The sequence below is a fragment of the Anomaloglossus baeobatrachus genome, chromosome 11, assembly GCF_048569485.1.
Source record: "Anomaloglossus baeobatrachus isolate aAnoBae1 chromosome 11, aAnoBae1.hap1, whole genome shotgun sequence".
NCBI classification, from domain to species: Eukaryota; Metazoa; Chordata; class Amphibia; order Anura; family Aromobatidae; genus Anomaloglossus; species Anomaloglossus baeobatrachus.
Genome location: NC_134363.1, coordinates 26118773 through 26128683, shown reverse-complemented (window position 1 = coordinate 26128683; position 9911 = coordinate 26118773). Strand labels below are relative to the sequence as shown.

General features: G+C 41.8%; 1 protein-coding gene across 1 annotated transcript in view; it reads left to right on the top strand.

Moving 5' to 3' along the window:
- LOC142256114 (formyl peptide receptor 2-like) overlaps nt 1-4372 on the top strand; it is a 10945-nt gene extending 6573 nt beyond the window's left edge. The window contains exon 4 of the mRNA XM_075327651.1: nt 1235-4372. Coding sequence (XP_075183766.1) covers nt 1235-2228 — 994 coding nt within the window. The 3' untranslated portion in view covers nt 2229-4372. The remainder of the gene's footprint in view (nt 1-1234) is intronic.
- Nucleotides 4373-9911: the final 5539 nt, after the last annotated feature.

Genomic DNA, 9911 nt, shown 5'->3' with positions numbered 1-9911 from the left:
TTCAATACTCCTTGTATTTCCATTTCTTTTCATTATTAATATCCTGTTTTGCAGTTAGTATATGGGCGCATTATTGTATACATCCGTAGGGTAGTCTTACAGCCGAAAAATTGTTATAAGTTTATGTTTTTAGTTTAATCAATTCAATATCAATTTTTTATTGTGAAAAATTGGTGTCTTTAATTAATCTTCTTAATAGTGTTGAGTGAGTCGTTAACTATTCGCACTCGCTATGCCATTAGTGAGTACTCTCCGCTACTCGCATATTCGTTATGAGTAGCGGGTGCAATGGAAATCAATGGGAAATACTCGAAAGTAACTTAAAAGTTGTACTTTTCATGCGAGTTGCGAATAGTATGGTTTTCGGATTACTCGCTACTTAGTTAGTATTTCCCATTGACTTACATTGCACCTGCTACTCGTAATGAATATGCGAGTAGCAGACAGTACTCGCTAACAGCATAGCCAGTACGAATAGTCAACACTCGCTCAACACTACTACTTAAAAAAAAATACTAGAAGTTAACATCAAAATGTTTGTAGCTAAGGACTATAATGCGCCACTTTTGTCTCAAAGCTGTCCTCCAGATAAAGTTTGATTAGTTTCTCTTCCCGTGTCCAGCGATGAGTTTCCGCCAATGCTCCCATTGTCTGTTATCTGTAGAGATGAGCAAACCCAAATTTCGATTCTTGAAGCTAATACCAACTTGAAATAACAGAGATCGGGTTCAGAGTTTGGATGCTTTACCTGTGAACTTAACTTGCACGACCAATGCTATGTTCAGGTACGCTTGGTGGTCACCTCTGTACGAGCCGCTTGCAGTGTTTGTACGGCTCGTTCTGGGGGTAACAACATCATGATTAGATGTAGTCTGTAACAAAAAGAAAATATGAAAAAACCTGGCCTCCCTTCCCCAGAGGTGATCTGCTTATGGCTGACTTATGCGGGTGGAGACTCAAACTGCCAATCAGTGATTATGAACCCCCTCGGGCCAAGTTCGGGCCAGTGTAGGTTTGGTTTGTTTGCTGACAGTGAACTGAACTTCCAAAGGTTTGCTCATCTCTGCAGTGCTGGCATCAAAGTCCCTGTAACTTTCTATGGTGGGGAAATCTAGCACTCTAAGGGGATCTCAACTTTATTTCATCCCCCGATTCTCCATGCATACCTCTGTATCTGTTTACAAAATTATAAATTCTTCATATTCCTAAAGTCTACCCTATCATGTCTTCTAAGGTCATCTTACGAATTCAACAACACAAGTAACACAACTTCTTACAACGGTTCTTATGAACTCATGTACATCCTACGTAAAGTGTCAATTGCAATATACAGCATTGTTTTTGCTCTCAGGATTATCGGTAATAGATTAGTCATCTGGATTGCCGGATTCAGAATGAAGAAGATGATCAGTGCCGTGTGGTTCTTTCACCTGGCCATCGCGGACTTCCTGTGCTGTGCTTTTATTCCTCTGCTGATAGCAAAGTTCACTTCTTCTTCCACAGACTCACAAGTCTTTTTTTGCAACTTGATCTTTCTTCTGTTTGGTCTGAACATGGGCGCCAGTATTTTTTTCTTGATCGCCATGAGTATTGACCGTTGGGTATCCATCATGTGGCCATTTTGGGCAAAAGTTCATAGAACATATAAACTAGTTAGAATCACTGCAGGAATCATGTGGTTGATCTGCTTCCTTGGGAGTGGTTTTTTTTTGCTTGCATCAAACTTTTTTTCATATCACCTAACTGAATGGTGTATAATAGACGACAATAAACAACTCCATCTTTGTAAGATTCCCTTTAGTACTCGGCTGAACAAATTAGTTATAATGTGTGTGATCCCTTTTCTTATCATCGTCACCTCTTATGTCACCATTTTCTACAAGATTAGAAAAAGTAAGAGATCCCAGAGATCTCAGAGATCCTCCAGGATCATCACCGCTGTTATATTGTGTTTTTTTATCTGCTGGTTTCCATTTTTCATCTTGCCACTTACACCCATCTATGAAGAAGATAGACTTCTATTCCATAGTATAAATACTACTGTTACCATTCTGGCTTGTCTTAACAGTTGCATCAATCCAATCATTTATGTATTTATCGGACAAGATTTCCAACAAGGTTTCCTCAGATCCATTCCCTTCAAGCTTGAAAAAGCTTTAGGTGAACAGACTAATGATGTATTCGTAGAACGACAGCCCTCTAAACCTACTCAAAGTACAGATGGTTAAAATATATTTTTTTTCATCCAAACCTTAAACAAAATTCCGTATCCTAAATTGATGTATTATCATCTTACAATTCATTTAAATCAATTTTGTTATATAATCATAGAGTGAACAATACATGGTTATTTTCTTGTTTTCATGATTATTTATGTAAAAAAAAATCATTCTTAATAGTCTTACTCGCTGTAATACCTGGCGTTGCCCGGGATAGTAACTGTCTCTCGGTCTCTCTCTCTCTGTCTGTCTTTTTCCATTTTTGTCTCTCTATCTGTTTTCCTGTCTTTCTATCATTCCCTGTCTGTCCCTGTCTGTCTCTCCTTCCCTGTCTTTCCTTGTCTGTCTCTTTCCCTGTCTGTCTCTTTCCCTGTCTTTCCTTGTCTGTCTCTTTCCCTGTCTGTCTCTTTCCCTGTCTGTCTCTTTGTCTGTGTCTATCTGTGTCTCTCTGTCTTTTTGTCTTTCTGAGTCTTTGTCTGTCTGTATCTTTCCCTGTCTGTCTGTTTCTTTCACTTCCCTGTCTGATTATTTCCCTGTCTGTCTCGGTGTCTGTCTCTTTCCCTATCTCTTTCCCTGTCTGTCTCAGTGTCTGTTTCCTTCCCTGTCTGTCTTGGTGTCTGTCTCTTTCCCTGGCTATGCATTGCGACACGCCAACATTCTTCTGAAGTTCTGGCTGCATTGTGGTTCCCAGCTCCATTGACTTTAATGGACTCAGGTTTTTTGGCGATTGACTGTAAAGCGCGGGGTTAAATTTCCCCTGAAAACATAGTCTATGACGTTCCTTGAGTCAAATGGGGCATTTGTGCAAAATTTCATAATTGTACATGCGACGGTGGAAATTCCTTTAGCGGGGACACACACACACACACATAAACACACACACACACACACACACACACACACACACACACACACACATACATACACTCAGCTTAATATAATAGATTACTAGGGAAAGTGGATCAAGGAAAATTTAAATTTGCATGGTTCCACATTTTTCCTGGGAAATTAAACTGGCGGAGAAGTTATTTCACCTCATATTTAATGTCGGTTATCAAGTCTCAGGATCTCTCGAGACTTTAGACCCATTCAGTCTTTGCTGCTCTTCTCAGCCATCACTGCTACCAGGAACTCTCATGTTCAGTCAGGACTTCCACTTTTCATGATACCCAGGAGGGCTCTGTACGAGTGTGTGGAAGGTCATGACATCACCACATGCTTCATGATCCTCTGGACACGTGTACAGAACTGTTCCCAGGCCTATTGACACCCAGAACTCATAGCTCAGTGTAAGAGGCCCAGAGATTCCAGCACAAGTAATGAAGATGTGGCAATGACCAAATGTTTGATAATAAAGAATGAAAGGGACATATAAGTGAGTGTTAAGGTGATAAGGATGCTTTTATTTATATTTTTAATAGCTCTTTTTGGTTTAGAAAAATTGCAGCCAACAGTTGGCATATTCCTCAATTTGCATGTTACTTCCAATAGGTGGCACTAGAGTTCGTCTCCTTACTCCCTGAAGAGACAATTTCAATTTGCATGAAAAAAAAAAATCAGAATTTTGGTAAATTTTGATTCTTGTAAAAATTCAAGACTTCAATTTATTCTCTCATCTCTATTTATTACATTTAGATGTTATAGTCAGCACATTGGTTTCCTACATATCCAAAAACAGAATAATTGCTTTATTTATTTTTTAAGCTCCTTTGTCTTTTAGAATCTTTTTCTAACATTCTCTGAGATGCGTTTGTCAAATTTAACTGAGCATGATATGACAGTCTTATCTTGATGTATTATTATAGTCCATCTATCTATCTATCTATCTATCTATCTACCCATCAAGTATTTATATATCTTTCTATGTATCTTTCTATAATCTAAATATCTATTATCTATCGATCATCCGTCCATACTACTGTCAGTCCATTTATCTGTCTATCTACTTGTTTGTTACCATGTATCTTCTTATAGCTAAATAAATGTTTTTCTAAAGATACAGTAATATACCAAATTCATTCAGAATTCTGAAAAAAATCCTTCTCTATATTATGTCCATGTTTGCTATTATAATCTGTATTAATTTTTTGTACATTTTTGCTATGTGGATTTTTACCCTAAAAGTTATTTCTATCGATTTCTGTCTATATTAATTCAATGGTTGTAATGATGTATCAATAAAACAAACTTTAAAGTTGTTAATTGTCATCATTTTAATTAAATGTTTAAACTAGAAAAAAATGGGTAATCATGATTAGAGATGAGCGAAACTGTTTGATAAAGGTTCATCAGTTTTAAATTCGGTACGAGCCTTAACACGTTCGTAACCCTGAGCACTTTCCCCAAATGTTGGTAATCTTCTACTTGCTCTTTTTTTGCCCCGAACAACATCCACTTTTCCAGAAATGCTTTTGTAATAACACTTTCTGATTTTGTATAGGATTATGGTGCTGTCTGATGAATGGGGGTATGTGTAAAATCAGTGAAGTGGAGGGGTGGACTCGGGAAAATCTTTTTGGCGTGCGACATTGATTTTTTTCTCAACTTTAATTACAGATGTTCCTGCAGCCAATCATGGTGCAGCAAACATCCACAAGGTTCAGACATAACGGCTTCTGTGATTTGCTGCCTAAGTCACATGTCTATCTGTCTGTCTGCATATAAATTGAGGACATGTTGGTCGGTGCCATTTTGTGAAAGTGACACGTTAGGGAAGGTGCTGCCACCAGTGCTGCTAGACAGTGAGCGTAGCTAGGGGTTTAATGTTAGGTAGTTGAGATAGATTGGAGAGGAATAGTTTAGAATAGGGATGTACAGTGTAAGGAAAGATGTATGTGTGCCAGAAATTGGCACATAACATGATGGAAATAGGGATTGGTACTATAGTGCCTGCTAAAGAGTTGCCCGTGAAGCATCTAATTAGGTATTTCTACATATTACTGCCTGATAAAAATTGTGCAAACACATTTATATGTATTGCTAGTTAGCAGTGCCTGGCCTAAAAAGTTGCTAGGGAAATATCTAAAAAGTGGTTCTTGGCAATTTTAATTGCCTGTTCAAAATTATGCAAACACAGTTATAGGTATTGCTAGTTAGCATTTCCTAGCCTAAAAGGTTGCTAGGGAAGTATCTAAAAAGTGGTTCTGAGCCATTTTACTTGCCTGCTTAAAAGTACATAAACACATATATATGGTATTGCTAGTTAGCAGTGCCTGGCCTAAAACTTTGCTAGAGAAGCATTTAAAAAGTGGTTCTTAAAATTGTCTGCTCAAAATTAACCAAACGGATTTAGAGGTCTTGTTAGTTAGCAGTGCCTGGCCTAAATATTTCCTAGGGAAGTGTCTAACAAAGTGTTCTTGACACTTTTAATTGCCTGCACAAGATTATGCAAACACATTTAGGCCCCCTTCACACGTCCGTGATACACGTGCGTGTTTGGTCCGTTTCCGTATATACCGGAGACACGGCCAAACGTGCACCAATGTTAATCTATGATTGTGGTCACACGTCCGTTATTTCATTATGTCCGTGTGTGCGTGTCCGTGATCCGTATGTGTTTGCGTTTGGCACGGATGCATGTCCGTTATCTGCACGGAGCACGCACACGTGGACACAATGAAAGTCTATGGGTATGTGCACACACGTTAGTAAACACGTATGCATATACCTATAGTCCGTGTCCGTTTGGTGTTTTTATTTCTAGTGATGTCGGCTATTCTTTCTATTTCTGTGTATGTCGGTCAATCTCCCTGAGTCCGTCGGTCAGTCTCTCTGTCTCTCTGTCGGTCTCTCTGTCTGTCTGTCCCTCTCTCACAGTCTGTCGGTCAGTTTCCCCCCCTCTCTCATACTTACCATTCCCCGATCTCCGGCGCAGCTCTGCATGGCATTCACACTGCTGCGGCGGCTTTTACTATTTTGAAAAAGCCGGCCGCCCATTAAACAATCTCGTATTCCCTGCTTTCCCCGCCCACCGGCGCCTATGATTGGTTACAGTGAGACACGCCCCCACGCTGAGTGACAGGTGTCACACTGCACCCAATCACAGCAGCCGGTTGGCGTGTCTATACTGTGCAGTAAAATAAATAAATAAATAATTAAAAAAAAACGGCGTGCGGTTCCCCCCAATTTTAATGCCAGCCAGATAAAGCCATACGGCTGAAGGCTGGTATTCTCAGGATGGGGAGCTCCACGTTATGGGGAGCCCCCCACCCTAACAATATCAGTCAGCAGCCGCCCAGAATTGCCGCATACATTATATGCGACAGTTCTGGGGCTGTACCCGGCTCTTCCCGATTTACCCTGGTGCGTTGGCAAATCGGGGTAATAAGGAGTTATTGGCAGCCCATAGCTGCCAATAAGTCCTAGATTAATCATGTCAGGCGTCTATGAGACACCCTCCATGATTACTCTGTAAGTTACAGTAAAAAAACACACACACCCGAAAAAATCCTTTATTTGAAATAAAAAACACACACAAATTCCCTCATTACCAATTTATTAACCCCGACAAACCCTCCATGTCCGGCGTACTCCACGGACCTCCAGCGTCGCGTCCAGCTCTGCTGCATGGAGGTGACAGGAGCAGCAGAAGACACCGCCGCTCCGGTCACCTCCACGCAGCTAATGAGATGAGTAGCGCGATCAGCTGCTGTCACTGAGGTTACCCGCGGCCACCGCTGGATCCAGCGGTGGCCGCGAGTTACCTGACTGACAGCAGCTGATCGCGCTACTCACCTCATTTACTGTGTGGAGGTGACCGGAGCGGCGGTGTCTTCTGCTGCTCCTGTCACCTCCATGCAGCAGAGCTGGACGCGACGCTGGAGGTCCGTGGAGTACGCCGGACATGGAGGGTTTGTCGGGGTTAATAAATTGGTAATGAGGGAATTTGTGTGTGTTTTTTATTTCAAATAAAGGATTTTTTCGTGTGTGTGTGTTTTTTTACTGTAACTTACAGATTAATCATGGAGGGTGTCTCATAGACGCCTGACATGATTAATCTAGGACTTATTGGCAGCTATGGGCTGCCAATAACTCCTTATTACCCCGATTTGCCAACGGCACCAGGGCAAATCGGGAAGAGCCGGGTACAGCCCCAGAACTGTCGCATATAATGTATGCGGCAATTCTGGGCGGCTGCTGACTGATATTGTTAGGGTGGGGGGCTCCCCATAACATGGAGCTCCCCATCCTGAGAATACCAGCCTTCAGCCGTATGGCTTTATCTGGCTGGCATTAAAATTGGGGGGAACCGCACGCCGTTTTTTTTTAATTATTTATTTATTTATTTTACTGCACAGTATAGACACGCCCACCGGCTGCTGTGATTGGGTGCAGTGTGACACCTGTCACTAAGCGTGGGGGCGTGTCTCACTGTAACCAATCATAGGCGCCGGTGGGCGGGGAAAGCAGGGAATAGGAGATTGTTTAATGAGCGGCCGGCTTTTTCAAAATAGTAAAAGCCGCCGCAGCCGTGTGAATGCCGTGCAGCGCTGCGCCGGAGATCGAGGAACGGTGAGTATGAGAGAGGGGGGGAAACTTCAGTCACTCGGGGGATTAGCAGTCACCGGTGAATCCTTCACAGGTGACCGCTAATCAGTACTCGACACAGACAGAGCCGCGGTATGAGGATGAAGTCGGGTGAAGTTCACCCGAGTTCATTCTCATCGCGCAACTCTGTCTGCTGTCAGCCGACATTTATAAACGACATTGTGCATCACACACACGGACATTACACACGGACATTACACGTACACATACACGTTAATTCCACACGCACACACGGACGTTCTGCACACAAACACGGCTAGCATACGCAATTCACACAGGTGCCACACGGACCATAAAAACGGACACAAAAACGGGACACGGACCCGAAAAACGGCCCGTAACACACGTGCGTGTTTTTCACGGACGTGTGAAGGGGGCCTTAGATGTATTGCTTGTTTATCTGCTGTAAAATTTCGAGGCAACTAGCTAAAAAGTTCTTCTTGGCAATTTTAATTGTCTGCTCAAAATTCAGCAATGAAACCCATTTATAGGTATGGCTAGGTATCAATGCCTGGCCTACTATAAATTTTCTAGGTAACTAGCTAAAAAGTTGTTCTTGGCAATTTTAATTGTCTGTTTAAAATTCTGCAGTTAAACACATATATAGATATGTTTATTAGTGCCTGCTTAAAATTTGCTATTGAGCAAGCTAAAATGGTCTTCTTGGCACTTTTCCATGTCTGCTCCAAATTATTCAGTGAACCACATTTGCACGTAGTGGAACTTTTTAGTGCCTTCACAATATTGCCAACTCAGGCAGGAAATAAAAATAAAATATCTTTTGTGTCAGTTGTTTGAAAGGTGTGGGTGTAGGATTGCAAAACATCTGTTTGAAAGGGGACGGGTATATCAACCATGAGTGTTAAATTATGTCAAGGTTGTCAAACAGGGGGAATAGGCAGGGTGTTGGTGTTAGAAATGTACATGTGGGAAGTTCTGTTAGTAAAAGGTCTTGTGAGCAAACATTGGCTTATCCTATCCCAAGAGAAATAAGAACAACTGGTCAGCCTACTCCACTAGATTTCTTAGGCAGCTGCACAGCACTTCAACTTCGAAATGAGGCTGATAAACAGCAGGTGCTATAGTAGATGGCAAGCGCTGCATCAAGTGGCCTCTCTTCTTCCTGCACCTCAACATAACACACAGTTAATTTCTCAGGGGTGCCACCCCAATTACACTTGTTTGCTCCCGTGTCACAAATCACCAACCGGCAAACTGACTGGGGAACCACTCATGAGCGAATCTCAAAAGTTCTTCACAAATTCTATTCCATGGACATCACAGGACCACTCCAAAGATTCCCAGACTGAAAGAGGAGGAAAGCATCAACACCGATGGCAAAATCTATATCATTTGCATCCTGGCCCACATGAACTAGGGTCCAGCAGGATCCTTACCCTCGTCAACTGATAATCCCCGGGGGTGGAGGTGATGATGATGAAACTCAGATACCTGAGGCACATGCGTACAAGTGTCTGCAAGTGTCCCCTATGCTGATTCCCTGCTAAATGAGCATCACTGATTTGGGATAATGCAATTCTGTCTGGTAGAACGTCTAGAGCAGATACCCTTTCATCTTTCTGAAGCTCAAGTCCATACACACAGTCAAATCCATTATATTTTATAAGATAAAGAGAAAGGTTAGCTAGTGCATGATCCAAAACAGTTCCTTTCCATTGAGTTATTTGAACACAGCCCTCTTTCCAGCCATGTTGTATCCTGCAAACTACAATATTTTTTCTTGGTTGAGAAATTGCTTTACTTTGTGCCATATTGCTTTGATGTTTCTTGTGAGAGGTCCTTTTCTTCATCGTATTTACAGCAATAGCTGCATGTGCTGCATCAGCTCTTGATCACTAAGCTGCAACCTTTACCAATGGAGTCTTAAATCATCTGTGTATGAAAGGGCAGTGACGCTGCCAAACAAGGGTGAAAATGAGTCCTTCCAAGTCTGATAATGCTGTTATAGTCTACTTGAACAGATACCCTCACTTCCACCTCACACGCAGAGAGATTTATGTCTGTATAGTCAGTCTTGAAGCAAGAGGCCTATGCCTGTTTGTCCTGCATATCTTGTTTTTTAATACTTAAATGCCAAGCCCCATCCTATTCTGTTGCATGGACCATACCTTCCTGCCGTGCAAC